This window comes from Lates calcarifer, linkage group LG2 (assembly GCF_001640805.2).
Source record: "Lates calcarifer isolate ASB-BC8 linkage group LG2, TLL_Latcal_v3, whole genome shotgun sequence".
In the NCBI taxonomy this organism is placed as follows: Eukaryota; Metazoa; Chordata; class Actinopteri; family Centropomidae; genus Lates; species Lates calcarifer.
The window spans coordinates 24,462,378-24,481,841 of NC_066834.1; the positions used below are offsets into that span (position 1 = coordinate 24,462,378).

Here is a 19,464-nt window from a genome sequence, read left to right on the forward strand (position 1 = left end):
TGCAAGCTTTAACTCAATAAAACCAAGGCTTTGGGCACCGGCCCAAGTCATTATTGATTGAGTGCCCCAAAGGTACTAATTTTCAATTGAGTAATCTATCTTGGTCTCATAGGGAAAGCACAGGTCTCATAGGTTTTAAGTAGAGACAGTAGAGGCATCTCACACTGATATATTTTTTCCTAATGACTGTGTGCCTGCAGTCTGTGTATGATTATTTATTCAGGCCTGAGAGTAAACATCTGAAAAATTTATGTAGTCAGCATAAGGACCTTACACTTTCCTCTGTCAGATTTTATGCTAGTGTAAGACTAGTAATCATACACTGCCACCCTCTGGCATACAAACCCTTACTACACATTGGGCTTAAATTAAATGTTAAGAAGAAGGGTGCCATATCTGCATATCTGCAGACAGATTAACCATTTAATAAGCATCAGGCCCCAGCGACTGTAGGCCTTAATGCATAAACTTATGTCCTGCCATTAAGACGTCAGCCCCAAATGCTTGGATAAAGTTAATCTTTTACCAGAAACACTCTACTGCTAAATAGGCAGATTGGAACAGATGAAATACAAATGTGCTTTAGTACAATTGTTGCTTTTGTTATTACTTGTGACACATTACATCCAACTGAGCTGATTTAAATCATTTATGTACTGGATGAATATATGATGGCTGTGTAAAAAATGTTGGTTTTAAATAATAGCAAATAACATACAATTTAACATTAAATGCACAATTTGCATTGACTTTAATTTAATTTAATTTTAATAAAATGACATAAAATACAAAAGGTGGACAATATTATCTGTAAAATGTAAACATAAACACATGTAATCAAGTTAAAATAACACACCCAGGAAAGGAGGACATCAACAGCTCTCTGGGCTGGACATGGGACTCAGCAATGATCCACACTGTGACAATGGGAGAAAAAAAAATGAGTGTAATAAATACTTCAGGTAATGAAAAATACAGAGTTCACTGTAAAGAGTGGCTCATTTCTGTGTTGACCATACTATTTATCCACATCTGTTGGATAAAATGGGGCAAGGGAGCAACACCTTAAAATATAGATGATGATGTAATATCAGCTGTCTAACATCAAATAGCCAAGATTGGTTCTTATAGCTTATGCTGTGTGCAGCAGCGTGGTGGTGACATCTTTCTTTTTCAACAGTCATATTTAAGGAAAAATCTATACAGTCTATGATTGTTACGGGGATCTATCCCCCACCAGACTGTTTGTTTTGAATGATGATGTCATCTGAGCACGTGACCTTTCTTTTTTCCTTTCTGCGATTTCATTGGTGGAGCCCAGAAGAATCTGCACAGTGGGGCAGTACCACCGAAGCCATTTTATTATTATAACAGCAAAGGTGCAGGTGCATCAGTATTTTTTTATAGTCACAGTTTTAATTCTAATGCTCAAGATACAATGGGGCAGTGCGGGATTACGTCGTCCAAAACCGTCTTGGTTTTTCTCAATCTCATATTTTGGGTAAGAAAAAACGACAGATGTTTGAACAATGTTCAGCATCCCAGTGAGGCCAGGGATGGGGAATATTAGCAAGCTAGCAAACTGCGCCAGAGATGCGCTGCGGGCTGCGGTTTGACGATAGTTGTTTTTGAGACGGGATATTCACGGACACGGGTCACTTTTGCTTTCACCGTGTAGGTGCACTAAATGGAGAAACGATAATGTGACGGTAGCTAGCTGCAGTGTGTCGATAGCTGCCGCCCACAAGTTGTAGCTATGACGTTATGCGGCAGCTGCCAGGTACTTTAGCAGCTGCTGAGTTAACCTGCAGTGCTACATTAAGATGTATCATAATAACAGACTAGCAGAGCTGGATTATAATAAACATGTAGGGTAAAATAAGAAAACAGAAACGATTAACTGAGCTCTGAAGGTTTTTGTGTTTTTGTTTTTTTTTTAATGGACCATATCATCTCTAATGGATGTCTGAATAATGCAGAGCTAACAAGTGGCCCAGCCTAAAATGGTCTTCTTCATATGAAGCTAAACATAAATTAATAATATATAATATGCTGACAGTTTTAAAAAAATATATTTTTTGTATGTAAGAATTTTGTCTTTTACTGCTTTGTGTACCTTGAATTCAGATTTATTGGCATAACCATACTGTATGCCAAAGCAGGTTGTACAAGGTATGTAAGAACACTGTACACTATAGTATGTTCAGTACGATATGCATTAGGCAGTACACTCTTAATACACTGCCCAATTGAATATCTGCACTGCAGTATATTACAACGGAAGAAAAACAAATAATCAATCCGCAACAAATACAAAAAAGAATACGCATTCTGAGACAGAGATTAGTAATTGAACATAGCTGTCATGTGCAACCCATAGAGGAAAATGGATAAATATCAAATAAAACATAAATATAAATTCTGAACATCCTCCTCTCTGTGTCTCTCTGACTCCTGTTTCTCTGCTTTTATGTGCAGGCTGCAGCTGGAATTTTATGCTACATTGGAGCCTATGTGTTCATTACATACGACGACTATGACCACTTCTTCGAAGATGTGTACACTTTGATTCCCGCTGTCATAATAATAGCCGTCGGGACCCTTCTCTTCATCATCGGCTTGATTGGCTGTTGTGCAACAATACGCGAAAGCTCTTGTGGTCTGGCAACTGTGAGTGTGGATTACTTTGACTTTCCTCCTTTAAATGAGCTGAATGCTGAGGGGGACATGCAACATGTCTGTCACTCAAGGAGGACACAAAGTAACACAAGATCAACAATAGAAATGTCAGCATTTTGCTTCTAACCTACCTTACTGATGGGTCTCTGAACAGTGTGTCTTTGTTGTCATTTCAGTTTGCTGCCATTCTCCTGCTGGTATTTGTTACGGAGTGTGTGGTGGTGGTGCTGGGCTACATTTACAGGGCAAAGGTAAACACTGCCTTACTGGCCTCCATATGTGTTTTAGTCTGTTAAAATGCGTCTGAAGTTGGATTTCCAACATCTGGGTCCAAGCTTGAAAAAGATGAACATCCCTTTATCTTGTATAATATAGGTTTTAGGAGAGTTACAGTCATGTATTATACATATGTTAACAATTGTTGATTTAGTTATTGTTTCATAACTTTCTTTGTTATGTTTAAGTCTTAATAATAATTGAATGATTTAAAATAATTTAATGTTATTAGTGTGGCTGCCCTCATGTATTCCAAATACCTGTGGGTAAGAGTGTTACTCAAGGGCCTATGTTGTAAATTAGATTTATAATAATGTGAAAAACCATTCCTTTGAGATAACATGTACTGAAACTGAACTGAACAGAGATAGCAACTGCAACTTTGTATTTGTTTCAGGTAGAAGATGAGGTGAATCACTCCATCCAGAAGGTTTACAACGAGTACAATGGCACCAACACTGATGCTCCCAGCCGCGCTATCGACTATGTGCAGAGGCAGGTGAGGGGGGAAAAGTCAAATTTCTTTCTTTTGTAGGCTAAACTTAAAACAGTGTTATTGAATTGACATTTTATGCCTTTTCATGGTGTTTTGATGTATATTTTAGATTGTGAGACAAATTTCACATTGTAATCTTAACTCCAAACTCTAGAGATTTTCACTTACTCATCCCTCTCTGTTCACCTGTTAAGCTTCACTGCTGCGGCATTCACAATTACTCTGACTGGAGGAACACTCACTGGTTTAAAGAATCCAAGAACAACAGTGTCCCAGTAAGCTGCTGTCAGCCCAGCATCAGCAACTGCACTGGCACTCTCACTCGACCAGGTGATCTCTACCAAGAGGTAAACACAACATGCTCAGCTAAAGCCACAGAATGACACAGTTTACAGATGAAAGTATGTAGCTTTCTGTTGCACAAATAAACTTAACTTTTAAAAGATTCTCTGATGTTACTGCTTGTATATTTGTCATGGCTGTGAAACTCTTTTAATGTAATTTATTTTCTGTCTTAGGGTTGTGAAGCTCTTGTTGTGAAGAAATTAAAGGAGATCATGATGTACGTCATATGGGCTGCATTAACTTTTGCATCTATACAGGTAAGGGGCACAATACATAATACAGATGAACCGCAGATGTAAAGAAATCTGTCCCAATGTCTGACCACTGATGTTACAGATCAATCTAAATGATGTGCTGCTATAACCCAAATCAAGGATTGTATCTTACTGAGAAGATTTGACAGTATTTCTAAAATTAAGAAGGGACTGAAGCCAGAGTAGTTAACACTGAGGTTAACTCATTTACAGCAGTCAGCTGCCTTACTGCTAAAAACACATCTAAGATTTCTTATTTTAAGACTTTTTAAAAATCAAATCAAAGTCATGTTTATTGGGAATGTAATTCATGCTGCAGAAAACTGAGCTGACAGCAGCGCTGACCTAATTGTGTTAAACAGCTCAGCATGGTTGCTGCTGACCAGGAAACTGCAGCTACCAAAGTAGTGACAAAGACAGCATAGCTAATCACCTTATTTTACACCTAAATATACTCAGTGTAAAATAGCATGCATGATGGCTCTTGGTTTATCAAGAATTGCGTATACATTGTGATTTCCCATATAGTGGCAAAAAGAAATTATCCCCGGAGATCAGGATGCTGGTTGTCAAGAGCAGTGCTGAATACAGTCTTCTGTAGTTTCTCCCAACATTCCCATTGAATTTGAAAAGAACCGATCATTAGCTCTTGCTGTTTGATTACACTCACATGTTATGCGCCTGCCATAATAGCTTCTCTTTCATCCCTGTGCCGTGTGCGTGCAGATGCTGGGAATGCTCTGTGCCTGTGTGGTGCTGTGCAGGAGGAGTCATGACCCGGCGTATGAGCTGCTGGTCACAACCAACAGCTACGCATGAAGGACGCAAAGCCAGTCAGCGAAGCACTCAGAAAATCAAAAGGAGCGTCACCGGACATGTCCACAGTAGTTTTCAGCTGTAGTTATATAAGCTCAAGCACACCTTGCACAATTCATGATAAAGTAGCGAACACTGATGACGTGGTTTGGGGTGGGTGGGGGCTTCAAGGTGAAACCAGTTATTTATTGACATGCATTGTGAGTTACTGTTACTTTAAATGTTCTTTTTTCCTTCCTTAGAAATACTGAAGTACTTATAAAGGCCAAAGTTGTACATGGCTAATTGACATTTGTGATGTTGATGCTGATTTTATGTTTCTTTTAATTGTAGCTTCATAAAATCTGAACTCCTCCTGTTTGAGGGTGATGAGAAGTAATTTGGAGCTTCTTTGTGAAATTATGGTTGGGAGTATTTCTTTGTAGGCTAGTTTGCACTATGGCTAGAGCTCTGGAGACATTTTGTGGTTGTTAAAATGGAAGGTCAATGCTAAAAAGAACTATGTACACTATTGCTAATACCTTGGCTTGACCAGACTTTGTGAAAATGGAAAAAACTTTTTACCGTAGAAAGAGCAGATTCAATGTTTTTATCTCTTGTTTTAACGTTTTAGTTTGTGGAGCACCTCTCCATTTTGTCTCTTGAAGTCATATTTGGTAGAAGGAGTTCTTCATATTCACAAATATTCAGGTTGTGAATGATGTTTTTTTTTGTGGATGTTCTCTGAATCTGGCTTCACTTGTGAGGCATTGCAAATATACAAATAGTGACTCAACCTTTTAGTCTCCAGTGCTATTATCAGTGTTACCTGAAGACTTATGTATGTGTAGATTCAGTTTGTTACAGTCAGAAAATTCCCTCTGTTTAGTTTGTTGGTTATAAACCTGCTATTAAGAAAAATGACATTATTTTATACATTTTTGTGAAACTGGGCTCTGTTTTAATATTTTTGAGCTGTTATGTTTACCCCTAGATATTTAGCTAGTGCTGCAGAAACAAAATATGACAAACAAAATTGTGTATAGACTGGAGAACAGGCAGGGGACAAATAAACTCATACATTTTACCTTGACTGCCTCAGAGCCATTTTATTCACATGGTTTTATATGAAAGTAAATATGTTACCAGTTAAACTATACACACAGAGGTAATGATTTCATATTTCATCAGTCACATGAAAAATATGTTTCTAGTTAAAAAATTAGCTGTGCCATCAATTGACAGATAGATAATGATATAGTTGTTTTCCTTTATCTCCTTTGTAACTGATGATCATCCCATCCCATAAGAAAATATCTTATAGACAGCAGATATATAATTACATACATTACATGACCATCTAACTTCCCCATCTCAAAAAAAAAAAAAAAAAAAAAAACAAACAAACAAAAAATCTAGATATAGAACCTGAGAGACAAATGCAGACCAGCTCAGTCTACTGCTGGATCATTCTTACACACAGATGTACAATTAATTAAAACGCCCTATAAATTTTTTGCTGCAGACGCTATTTCTACATGATCTCTGGAAGAGACAGGTACTCATCACCATGTGCACTTAAAGTTTGGTTTAGCAATTATAATCTAATGTATTTATATTAAAATTCACGGAATATCTCCTCATAGTCCACTAGCTGTTCCTTCTGTGTGTGTGCTGAAAAAAACATCCAGTGTTTCTTCACGGTTCTGGCAGTAGAATTAGGATAGAAATAAAGTGGATCGGTCAATATTGGTACAGCTTTCTACCGGTGGAGGGATCTCCGGGAACTGAAAGGCCCCAGAACAAACGCGGAAGTTGGTTTGTTTCTGCTTGACAGGTCGGTAACAGTAGCTGTGTTTCATAAAGCCAGTAGACCAGTGTTGTTTTATCCTCTTTGTTCTTGGTGCAGTGTTAGATTAGGGGGAGAGTTATGTGTATCGCCGTCTACAACTTTTGTGCTAGCTCTAAAACCGTCCCGTCAGTCCTGCATGTTAGCTTTGCTAATCTAACACACAACGACGAGACATGCGCTCCGTCATGGTTCGCTCTGTATTGTTATTTATTGTTGATATATGTCCTTACGACGTCTGCAAAGGCTTTTAGTGAAAACAAAAGTTTGCGAGCACAGTGGGATTGATGTAATTTGAAATGCTAGGCCAGGTGAAGTTACCTTCCTTGTTAGCTAACCTACAATTCTACAGGCCTGTCTTGAGTTCCTGTAGCTCTGTTAAACACTTGTTAGGTTTTACTCTGTTGTGTTGTGGATGTTGTGGTGTTTGTGTACACATCGTTCCATTGATGACTTTTCATATTAGGCGTGAAAAAGTGGACGCACACATCCATGGGAATAATACATCCATGAGTTCGTTTGGGTTTCCATGGCGATGCGCGGCTGGGAGTTTGGAGGGGCGGAGCTTCTGAAGGAGCCCTGAAGGGAGGGGTGAGTTTGTTTTGCTATTGAGTTTGAATATCTTTCTCTGCCTTTACCTTAATTAAATAGTAACTCATGACTTAACATATCTTATGTACTGCTCTATTCTCTTACCAATAAATAGGTTATTTCTGTCAATGCAATGAAACGTATAGTAAACTGCATGGTGAGCTGATGATAACTGATCAGAGATCAGTTATTGTTGAGATGCAGAGCCTAGCTTGCAATGCTACTTGTTCTACTATTAACAACTGATACATTCTCTTGGTGGTTCATTCATATTTGCTCACAGTGACTGTCAAATAAAGGCAAAATGCTAAAAAAAAAAAAAAATACAAAGAAGATATGACATACTGCATAGCATAGGGAAAAGCATAGGGAGCAATGAATCATCACGAGGTAGCAAACAACTATAAACAACAAACTGACTTATTCATCATTAATAAATAATAATTCCACTGCACATTTCAACAACCTACTACCTACTAAATGATGCCAGATCTTTAGTACAAGTTCAGAAAATCCAGAAAACAATTTGGAGATCAGCTAAGATTGTATAGAGCATTAATGTAGAAAGCCTGGAAACGAAGTGTATGTTAATGTAAATTTATAAATGATGTGGTGCATGTGTGTATGTTCATGTATGTGGCTTTGTAAATTTGACAGTATTTTTAAGCATATTGACAGGTATGTTTTTTGGCATGTGGCTATATGTCATTTGTTTATATGTATTTGTGCGTAGTTTGGTATTTGTGTATGTGGTCAGACTTTGCCCAGATAGTTTCCCGGCACCAGTCCGGTTGCCCCGTTCCCCTCCACTGTCCACCAGCCATCGTCTCCTCGATCCAACACTCGGACCACATCCCCTCTGGTCACAGACAGTTCATCCTCTTCCTGACCAGTTGATGTGAACAAAGATGACAAAATCAGTTAGAGATGAGAAACACAAACAAGACTTTTGCTCAAATTTTCTTACCTTAATTCTTACCTGCATTATTTATTTTTTTTTTTTTTTAACATACTGCATAAATCAGAATAATGGTACTTTGCTTTAAGTGTAAGTGACAAAATGATCACCCGTGCAGTGTACGAATAAAGCACCAGGTATCTGTCTTCATCAGCTGGATGTGTGGCCAATGATGCCTCCTGCTGGAGGCCTGGTAGGGGTGCATATCCTCCATCTGAAATCTCAACTGAAACCACAACAGCAGACAGTTATATAATTAAGTGCAAGGCAGAGACAGCAACACCTTTTGTTATGCTACTCATTCAAAAATACATACATATAACTAACTGCAAAATGATGGTGATTGAGTGAGTAATTCTAGTACTTACACTCGCCAACAGATGGCAGAGCTGACTGAGAGTTTTGAGGATTGTCAATACTGATGTTTGTAGAGCTTCCGAGAAGGTAGTCAGAGCACCTGTGTGATCCAGGTTCAAGTGAGAGATTTAGGATTTTTTGTGGTCAAAATAGGAAAAGATATTGATTACCACAACTCTGTAGTATTAATTGAATATCCTTTTAAATTTGGTAGCTTATACAGTAACAATTCTCTTTCCTCCTTATTTGTGTCACACCTCTTCATCATGTCTTTGCCTCCTTCTGCGAAAAGAGCTCGGCCATTGCTGTCCCCAGACATCTCTGACTGGTAATAGCATTCAAACACTACAGGCTCTGTAAGCAGAAAAGAGAAGCTGTTCATTCGAGAAGTGAGGACAAGTACGGCTCCACTGAAACAGAAAGGTTATTAGTGAAGTAGTATTACTAGAACAGCACTCTTAATTCTATTAATTTGCTGTTGCCCCTTTTCTCACTTCCCTTTTTAAGTTTGTAGATTTATGTGAAGGGGAAAGGACCATCTGAGTGCTGAGTAGCTTCTAAAACGTTCTCATTATGTCAAATGCATGGCTCACATTGACAGCTCACCTGGTGGATTCGATCCTGTGCCTTTCATCTGTATGAAACTGTTGTTATCTTGCGCAATGTCACACTGCTCCAGAAGCTTCCTCACCTCCTCATAAGACTGATTTTAAACAAGAGGCAAACCATTATCAGATCAGAATTGCACACTGTTCCTGTTCAGCTCAGTAAGTGTACAATAATTTCTGTGGTTAGAGACCTATCAGTTAAAGTGCAGTTACCAATGCTAAAAATACATTCTGCATGACAGTTCGCCACAATGGCTACTTTCTGCTGCAGTCCATAACCACAGTAAATTAGGGGCTGTATGTTAGCACAGCTGTGTTTTCAGGTAAATGCTAACATCAGAATTGATAGCAGGTATGATGTATAACGTTCAGCATATTAATTTAGCAGGCTAATGAACCACCCCATTAGCAATGGCTAGTGATATTTAAACAGATTAATTCAGGTTTTAAAGTGTAGCCTTAATTTAGAACAACCCCAAATAGTGTAGTAACCAAACTGACACGTTGATCTATTTCTGATGAGGAATTTTTGCTGAAAGTAAATTTTGAACCTGTACCTGGATTAAAACCAATCCCTCAAGTGAGACATTCACTTAAAGATAATAATCCATATTCACGTTTAAAGTTTAATGTATATTTTCTTCTTCTGTTTAAAATTATATAACTGTTCATTTACTGGTAGTTGTGCTTGCACATGGGATTATTTAGTGGTATGGTCGAGTATCATGGTACTGTTGTACCATACTAATACAGTGGCTGGTACGGTACCATCATGGTTGTGACCAAATTACCATGCCATTTTTATGATGGTATTACCAATGTGTGTGTAAGGCTTTGTATGTAAATATCAGGTGGAACCATTTAGTGAGCTCACCTCATCATTTTTGACACACTGTGTGGAGAAATGATTGCAGTGATCCCAGAGAGCACACCTAAGAAAGTTGATGCGATCTCCCTCCAGTTGTTGGAAGATCTGAAAACACATACACACCACTGGTTTCTCTAGTACACACCGGCAGTATTATCTGCATGCACTACACATGGCTGAAAATGTAGTGGAGTATGTTCCTGTGTGATTGTGGGTTTGTTCAATTTTTAACATGCTCATTGCAAATGTAGTGTATTTCCTGATTGCTCAGCAGACTGGTGTGAGGTTTAGTTTGCTTGGTTTGAAGCCCTTATTCTAAGTTGTGACCATGTTTGGCGAACATTGCAGTTAATTAGTAATAGTACCTCACACGTGCTTCTGTGTGTTTCTTCCCAGTCCTGGCGAACACTTTCTAGCTGAACAACGTTGGTGAAGTACAGCTTTTCTGTTAGACATTAGAGTATCATTATAGATGGTTGTAGTTAGAAATGAAACACAGCCATCAAGACAAATGTCAGTAGTAAACTCTGTCCAATTTCAAAATTTGTTAAATAAATAATGTACAGTGCAGAATTTCAATACAGTATTCTGTAAATGTAGATTATCAGTGTTAGCTGTATTGACAAATGATGTGAATACAACAGGGAACAAATGTATGCAAGTTAAAGATAGAAAAGTTACAGAGGAAGTGTGACTCTGGGTCATACCTGCTTCATTGGCTGTCTGTCTGCAATGCTTGGCCCTGTGACGTACCTGTGAAACAGATATGTCACAGGAAGTGACACACATGACCAGTGTGATAAAGTCTGATCTCAAGTCAGAGACACTTTGAACCTGAACATCAAAATGCCAAAAATATATTTAATGTTTTGGAAATGTTAATCTGGCACATTTCCTGAATATGCAAAAGCTTGAATATAATCAGGGTCATTTGGGGGAATAGGCTGATATTGAATCTACTTTAAAAGAGATGACAGATAGCACATTTACATTCACAATAGCGCACGACCATACTTCAGTTCCTCCTTGCTAGATGCTGCATTGCATCACTGATGGTGCAGAAAGTCCCACCATCGATGTTACTCTGTTATCTGCTGGAAACTTGTGGCTCACAGAACTGAAGTGATGGTTGTTTGTGTGGTGGGGTGAGGTACAAAGACAAAGGTCTAAAAAAGTTGAAAGTTCAGGGTAGCAATTCCTTTACAGACTGGTTTGACTTTAGTCTTATGGTGAAGTTGTTTCTTTCCTGTACCTTGTCTGAGTTTTTAGATGCTATGGTAGCCTTCTCAGCCCCCTGCTCTGCCTCATCTGCCTCCTTGCATCTCAGCTCATAGTTCTTCTTAGACTGAGAGAGAAAGAAACAGAAAGTAAGGGCTGCAGTGCCACTAAGGACTGTAAAAATCATGTTTCCTGTTTATGCCATGATGGCCATGTATGATATAACAATTACATTTCTTGAGAAAATGTTTGGTTTCTGAATTAAATGTAAAGCACTAATTAAATTGACACCAGCAATGTCTATTTGCCTACCTCCATGGTCTTCTTGAACAAAGAAACCTTTTTCTTTTGAACCTTTTCCATGATGCTTTCAAACTATAAGGGGAAACAAAAAAGTCTTATAAGTTTCTAACATGCTATAGAAACTTCCTGAATTAATTCTAAACTAATGAAAGTGGAAGCAACCATATAACAATAAAATTATCTTCATATGCATAAAGCCAGAGTAAGAAATCAGACTTCACGTTATGTTCATCATGGGCATCAAACTTGCATCTCTCTATTTGTGTACAAATGTGTCAATTGTTAAGCAACATAAATTTTCCAATACCTTCTTCCTCTGCTCTTTCTGCCGTTCTCTGAATGTCTCAATCTTTTTCACCTCCTCTTTCAATATATCAGATAGTTGGATGTGAAAGTTCCCAATAGTCTCGATTTCTGCAGCCAAAATTAGATTTAAAAAAAGAGTTGTTCACATCTAAACACAAAGAAGGACAACAGCAGTTGTATTTAGTATTCTGGTTGGATTTGTCCAAGTCGACTTACGTGTTTTTAATTGGTCAAAGGATGCTCTCAAGGTGCTGGAAAAACAATGCACATGTAAGATGATTCAGTGACAGTCTGTAAGCTAAAACAGAGTGCGTCCATCAGTCAGTATTTTTAGGTTTATCCTGGGCTGACATGGCTCACACTCAGCATGTTATTTTCAACCAGCAAGTTTTTTACCATTTCCTTCTAAGAAGTCACGGTTGCACAGACGTTCGTTACAGCTTAACTGTCTAACTTCTCGTTAATCAGCTACAGTGGAGAAGTTCGGATTTAATAAAATACCATATAGGACACCTCCCTCTCATTTGCGGATAGAAATTAAATAGTGGTTCATTACTCAACACAGAAATTCAAACATGCTGACATGCAAACCTTCCACCTTGTTGTTGTTGTTATTGTAAAAATCTTACATAAAACCCTCAGGTTTTTATTTCCCTAAAGTATTACCTTACTGTAAAACCATTTGTTTTGGTTACTGTCACTTTTACAGTGTAGTCAGTAGCAGGTGACTATCATGACTGAAACTTGAAAGAACAGGAAACTAGCAACAGATAATGACCCATTGTATACTTAGAGAGGGACTGCTGCAGTGGGTGGGAGGTAAAACACATACACGTGAGCCCCACACAAAAAACACATAGCCTTTCTTTTTCTCTCTGCCTCCCACAGACACAGAAATTTGTGTTTCCTCTAAAAATAAAATGACTCATCTATGCCAGACAGATGTGTGTTACAGGTCAGTTTTAACCAGCAGTAAAAAGTGTCTAAAACTCATCACATTTTCTTTGAACAAAATGAATATGTAACCAAACTAGTCTTTGTTAATCAATATTATGAATATTTTTTTAACCATTATGTCATGTATTATGTATGTATGTACCAACTCTATGTGTATATGGTGCTCAAAGTATACTTTGACTAAAACACTGAGTTTACCCGATCTCTGTGTGTCCTCCAGCTTTTCGAGCAATAATCACCAGTTCCTTCCCATACTTCTCTTCTGCCAGTGCCCTGTGTAGTATGAACAGACAGATACATTTTTCTCTTTCCTATGAAAAGATGCTATTAGTTAAAAACAGCTTTATGTTTCATGTCACTGCAGACTTTAAAGGATGTAGTAACATAATAGAGCTTAGAGTTTTTCTTGCTGATAAAATGCCCTTCATTGGCCTGATGCATCTCTTCTGGTTACTTCTTCATGTTTACTTTATATGAATCTGCTAAATCATAGAGTATTTGCAACTCATAGACGCAGATATTGTTGTTGTTACAAAGTCTGGTCATTCTTTGCACACCAGGGATTGGTCCAAAATTTGCTAAATTGATGGTAATAAATATAAATGAGTGGTGGGACTAAGTGAAAGTAAGTGTAACTGATTATATGTGCTGTTAACAGCAGATTACCACTACAGATTCAATGTTTATATTTTCCACAAAGCTCATTTAAAGGTCTTTTCATCCCAGCCTTATGTTGTTGAGGGGTACAATTTAAACACCATCTGTCCTATGACAATACCAAAAACCTTTTTGAAATTTTTTTGAAAAAGTAATCTGGTAACTTAGTGGTTCTGTAATTCAGATGACCAATGCTGGGAAGAGCAACATATGCTTAGATTTCTATTCCTCTTATTGTATCATGAGGTTAATTACGCCACTGCCATGTACGGTTGTAAGAATTTTCCCCTAGTTTAATGGTCATTTTTAGTTTAATCTTAAATGCTGTACAAACAGATGTTACCTCATCTTTAAAAGCTCCTCCATATCTTTGCACACTTGCCTTCCATCTCGTAATCTCTGGATCACAATGTCATACCCGGTGTGACAGGTAAAATCAGACCCCTGTGTTGAGACATTGAAAAACTTTAGAGAAATTCTGCAATGAATAGCATTGCTCAACAACCATTGCAAAATATCATGGTGTCAATCCGGGACTCACAATGTGGTAAAAATGCAGAACTAACTCTTTGCAAAAATAGCTATATATGACATAGCAACATACTCAGACATACTCGGTACTTCGTTAAACTGCTCCTTATGTGTAGAGCAGATAGATAAGATTACAACGATGTTAACACATTACAATAACTAACACTGGGGCAACTGAGGGACAACTTGTACAGAGTAAAGACGGTTTGTTGGGATTTATGGACTGAACAAATCACAACACTGCCACTTTTATAATTTGGTCATGCACACACAATAAAGGTTCATTATTTATAATCTGAATAATTTAACATCAAAGACAAATAAATGTGGACTAATATAGGATATAAGACTGCAGATAACAATTATTATATTTTAAAATATGCTGTATATGGCAGTGACAGCTACCTCTGTCACAGGCCACAACAATCTAATCTTTTGTTTTGTTTCACAGGCACTTTAAATTTGACATATTATGGATAAATTGGAATGTGGTTTACTTAGCCTCTGAATTCAACACAAACAAGATACATGATTGCATGGCTGTGAAGACTCTTTCAGTTTTTCAAAAGGACAAGTTCAGCAAAGCACGAGACTACTTACCCAAAAAGCATCTTTAAACATCAAAGGTGCCATCTCAGTTGCTACTTCCTTGAAGTAAAACACAGTTGCTTTCCTCTGAATGAACTTCTCTTACAAAAGGTTTTCTCAAAAATGGATCACTGATCAACAATTTGAAATGAAGTTGAAGTAGTTTGAAGGTCGGGGGATACACAGCCAAGTAAGCTGTGTTTAAAACAGTGAGTGGCCCAAACGTCAGTGAGTCATTTTGAATGAGGAAGAGGCTCTGTCCCATGATGTCACTGACCACAGGCAGCTCAGACCATGTACGAAACAGCTTGTCTTTCACTATCAATTAGGATGAGACTGTGTGTTTTCTTAAAAGGTTATTTAAGGGTTTATGAGACACATCAGCACATAACTTGTATGTGTCTTCTTTGATAATGATTAACCTCAAGTGTCAGTGTTACATAAAGTACACCATCAACACCAAAAAAAAAAAAAAAAAAAATTAACATGTTGCAAATCTAATTAAAGAACATTAATATAAATGTAACTACAGCATGTATTCTGTTGAAATTGTGGTGTGCACTATTTGATTTAGATTTTTTTTTCTTGTTCTTTCCTTTCATACATCTTTGTACTGGACCACAAAGTGAGCTACACATGGCAAATTAAATGATATTGTTCCAAATACAGCTGACCTCTGATGGGACCCCCCAACCCACCCAACACACACACAAATAATATCTCTTCAAGTTTTGTTGCTAACTACAAAAAACTTTTTTCACTCATCAGTTTTTGTACATTCCTATGATGACCACAAGGGGGAGACAAAGACCATTATAAAACACATCTCAAACACACCCAGTATTTAAACATTAAGTGGGATCAAACCCTCCTATCACACAGAGTTAGTAGCTCTTAAATCTCCACGGAGGGAGGGTGGGGGGTCAGACTCAAAATCCCAAATCTCTCGATCCTGTTGCGATGAATACAAATCTGTGGCCTCTCAGGCATCTCTCAGGGAAGACAAGGAGACACACGAATGAGCACATAGAAGCTTATTATTGATTTTCAAAGTGAGGAGAGGGACAGACTGTGGTGTCTCTCACCAGTCGCTCAGTGAGACGTGTGAAAATCTTTGGCTCTCTCACAAAGCTGGGGGATCATTCTGTCACACACCTAACGACATGTTAAAGGGACAGTACAAATCAATACAGCCAACTGAGAATAATGGAGGTTGGTCTACTTTACTGCTTTTATCTGTCTACTTATTTACATGTTTTACTTTAAAGAACTTTAACTATAATTCAACATGTTTTGCACCAGCTAGACAAATGTATGAGTAATTGATTGGACAGACAAATCTTTTGTAAGGGGAATGTTGCTGTCCTGCCAAAACCCTGTATCTCCAAAATATCAACTCTGCTTGATTAATAAAAAGAAGTCACTTTTTAGCGTTGCGTTAATTAACCTTCCAGCTAATCCAAAGGGTTTTTAAATGGGTTATTAAATGGCCAAATTTGGAGTTATATGGTTTCCATGAGACTGAAATATATTGAGTAATGAGTAGCAACTGTGTCCAATTTTTGTGTGGTAAGCATCTTTTTTTTGGTTTGCTAAATAGTTGTATGACAGTGTATAGATAGCGTATTGTTTATGGATCTCCTCCATGTTTACATAAAGTATAGCACTTTGTATATACCGTATTCACTCAACCCATGTGCAGTCCACTCTTATTACCTTCAAACCTCTTACTCAGTAATTGTTAATTTTTATTCTGCTTTGTCAAAAGCCATGGAATACAGCTAGACATCCCTGGCTGTCTTTGGGTTCAAGAGCGTGAAAGAATTCGGTTTTCCCACTTGGAAAAACCAGACATCCACCAGTTAGAGCGAAGATAATCCTCCTAGGCTAAGGATTACAAGTTTTCACATCGAGATGACAGAGTCCATGGCGCTTGGCCTTCCCTGTGACCCCGGTTTGAGGCCTCTAATGGAGGGACAAGCTCTGGGAATCAGCTGTGCTCGCCATGGTCTGAGCACACACTGTCACACACCAGGGATGCAGCACACATACACACTTCCTACCCTTCTCTCACTCCTTTTCTCTCCCTCCCTCACACTCCCCCGGAGTGGCAGTTATTGAACTGTGACAAACGAGCCGTGTCAGACCAGCCCCCCTACCTGGGGGATTGGCTAAATGACCTTTCCATTACCCAACCACTGCTGTATTCCCCCTCCACAGATAGAGTTACACATGCAGCCACACAGCCCATTTGCCTGGACCAGTGTCACTGTCGCTGCCATTAGGTAGTACATCTCTCTGATGCAAACTTTTATTATAATATTTATTTTATTTTATTTTATTTAAGGCAGCAAATCATTTTAGCTCAAACACATGCAGTATTTCTATTGATTTTGTGTGCCTATACTGCACTCAGCAGTGGGGGTCTGGCCAGTGTGTGCATGCTGAATGATAAACATGTGATGCCAGAGACAGCTTGTGCCTGGTTGCTTGGGTTTTGTGCACATGTGTGGATCATCAGTGTATATATATGTGTGTGTGTGTGTAAGTGAGAGAGAGAGAGAGCCTCTGGCCTTCAGAGTGTGTGACTTAACTGGTTTTCACACATTCTCCATCCTCCACTCTTGCTAATCCCCTGTGGACCACTGGTACCAGCCCTGAATCTCGCCAGATACTTTGGGGAGCAAGTCTGAGTAGGAGGATGAAGAGGGGGATGAGAGGAGTGGAGTGCAAAGGTTAAAAGTGGATGAGGAGTGGAGAAAGAGAGAGAGAGAGAGAGAGAGAGAGGGATGATGCAAGAAAAGAGAGATGGAGCAGATATTAGGGAAGAACAGGCAGGATTAGAGGGAACAGGAGGAAGTGAAGGAGAGAAAGAGTAAAAGTTTAAGAGGCTCTGAATTGAACAGGAGAGAGTGCAGTGCTTAGTTGACTGCTGCTGCCTGCTGGATAGGAATGCAATGAAGTGAGTCCTTGGCCACTTTAGTGGGAACCTGTTAGGAAGCTGACAGATGGGGAGCTAATGATGTGTAGGCACAAGGGCAGGGACTGTAGTTGCCAGTGAGACGATCTGTAGTAGCTGTCATAATACAGCTGAAAACCAACAGCTGAGGGCGGCGGAGGAGAAGGAGGAGGAAGACGAGGAGGAGGAGGAGAGGAAAGAGCAGAATCATACTAACCCCAGAGAGCAAGCTGGGGGCCTTTCTCACGTTTGATCCACTTCTGGCTTCAAATGAAACATTTATTAGCTGTCTTAATCCTCTGTATTACCGCTAAGAACTCTGGCCTTAATCAATTTGATCCTCATGTGTCCGTTATTCCCTGATGCAATTCTCAGGACACTGGGATGAAGGCAGTGTGGACACACACGTCTCGTATGCATGTTTGTGTGGATTTTTCTCCACATTAATATTTGATTAGCACTGATGTCACATAATGCGGCCATGACCATGTTTCTGTTTATCTGATGTTTTTAGAATGGCCATGGTTGTGTGTATATGAGTTCATACGTTGGGAAAAACATACAAAGGATTATGTGTGAGGGATGTATGTGCGTCTGTACATTTGAGTTGATGTGTACTGGTGGTGACCTCTGTAGAAGGGATGCGTGCCACAGGCAATTCCCCCTCCATCCTGCTACCCCCACACAGTCCCTTCAACAGACTGGATTTTGGTGTTACACTAATTTGCCCAGCGGCCATTCTCTCCGCAGGGACGCACCCTGTCCTCCCCACCTGCCCCCATGTCCTCCCTTTACATCTGCTGACCAACTTCCTTTCTCCTCTCCTCTCTCGCCTCTTGTTCTTCCCATCTCCCCATGTCATCATCCTCCCCTCTCCTCTCACCTTCCTCATGTTCCCCTCTTCTTTCTCACTCCTTCTTTTCCTCTCACTCTCTCTCCAGCCTCTACATGTTTCTGGTCCTGCTAGTCTCTCATGACCTGGCCTTTTACCACGCCATGCTGCTTGTTTGCGTGTGCAGATGTGTGCACTTGTGCACATACCTGTATGCGTGCTTTTACAGTATGTGTTTGCATCGTGTGTCCGTGTGTGTGTTGTAAAGCCAGAAAGGGAAGACTGCTAATTTGCTAAGTGGTTTCATCCATCTGGCAGAGGACAAAGATTCTGCTTGGCTTCACTCCCCTGATCCAGGCCACAAGGGGGGTCAGAGTCTGCCCAGATGCAGGCCGACACAGGCGGCCACTTGGTCTGAACCAGCTCCCGTCTTTGCTTTGTTGTTTCTGTTCAAAGAGAACAAATGGATTTTTTTAGAGTGTGGCTGTGTGTGTGGGCATGCGTGTAGGACTGTGCAGGTTTAGTTCATGTTTGCTTAGTGTAAGATAATGGATTGTGTGTGTGTGTTTGTGCGCGTGTGCACATACTCCCCTTTGTGTGTGTTTGTTTGTTAGGTTTAAAAGGCCATAAAGTGGAAAGTGGCCTCTTATTTGACAGACTGATTAAAGGTATCAGGTTTGTTTTCATTGATTTGGACTGTGTACATTCCAACCTGAAGTGTTAGCCTCTATCTTACTCCTACACACACAAATTTGAACTAAACTGTGACTCGGGTTTGAAATTACTGTCCACGAGATTTTCTGAAATGAAACCGCACCAGAAATAACCATCTTTACCTAATTCAGAGGTTTCAATATAAAGTAATTAAAGTCGTTTTCCTGCTCATTGAACTGATGTTGTATTTTATAACATTTTAGTCCAGTTTGAGATGGTTGGGTAGTAACAAGCAAGAGGCTCCAGAGCTTTGAGTGATGTGCCTGAGTACATTAAGATGCATGAGTCAGTGTCAAGTATTAATTTTCGTGACTTGATTGTGT

At 39.1% G+C, this 19,464-nt stretch overlaps 2 protein-coding genes across 2 annotated transcripts; one reads left to right on the forward strand and one right to left on the reverse strand.

The window, feature by feature from the left end:
• The first annotated feature begins 1,327 nt into the window (after nt 1-1,327).
• Nucleotides 1,328-5,932, forward strand: LOC108877032 (tetraspanin-3). The gene is made up of 7 exons (XM_018666954.2): nt 1,328-1,501; nt 2,479-2,670; nt 2,856-2,930; nt 3,353-3,454; nt 3,646-3,798; nt 3,970-4,053; nt 4,777-5,932. The coding sequence occupies exons 1-7, from the start codon at nt 1,439-1,441 to the stop codon at nt 4,867-4,869; spliced, it is 762 nt and encodes a 253-aa protein (XP_018522470.1). The 5' UTR covers nt 1,328-1,438; the 3' UTR covers nt 4,870-5,932.
• LOC108877030 (proline-serine-threonine phosphatase-interacting protein 1) lies at nt 5,928-14,870 on the reverse strand. Its single transcript, XM_018666953.2, has 15 exons — nt 14,649-14,870; nt 13,861-13,961; nt 13,059-13,133; nt 12,120-12,154; nt 11,905-12,011; nt 11,607-11,669; nt 11,329-11,421; nt 10,784-10,829; nt 10,442-10,521; nt 10,083-10,181; nt 9,207-9,303; nt 8,858-8,954; nt 8,612-8,700; nt 8,354-8,469; nt 5,928-8,170 (listed from the first exon to the last, which is right to left on the reverse strand). The coding sequence occupies exons 1-15, from the start codon at nt 14,679-14,681 to the stop codon at nt 8,039-8,041; spliced, it is 1,263 nt and encodes a 420-aa protein (XP_018522469.1). The 5' UTR covers nt 14,682-14,870; the 3' UTR covers nt 5,928-8,038.
• Nucleotides 14,871-19,464: the final 4,594 nt, after the last annotated feature.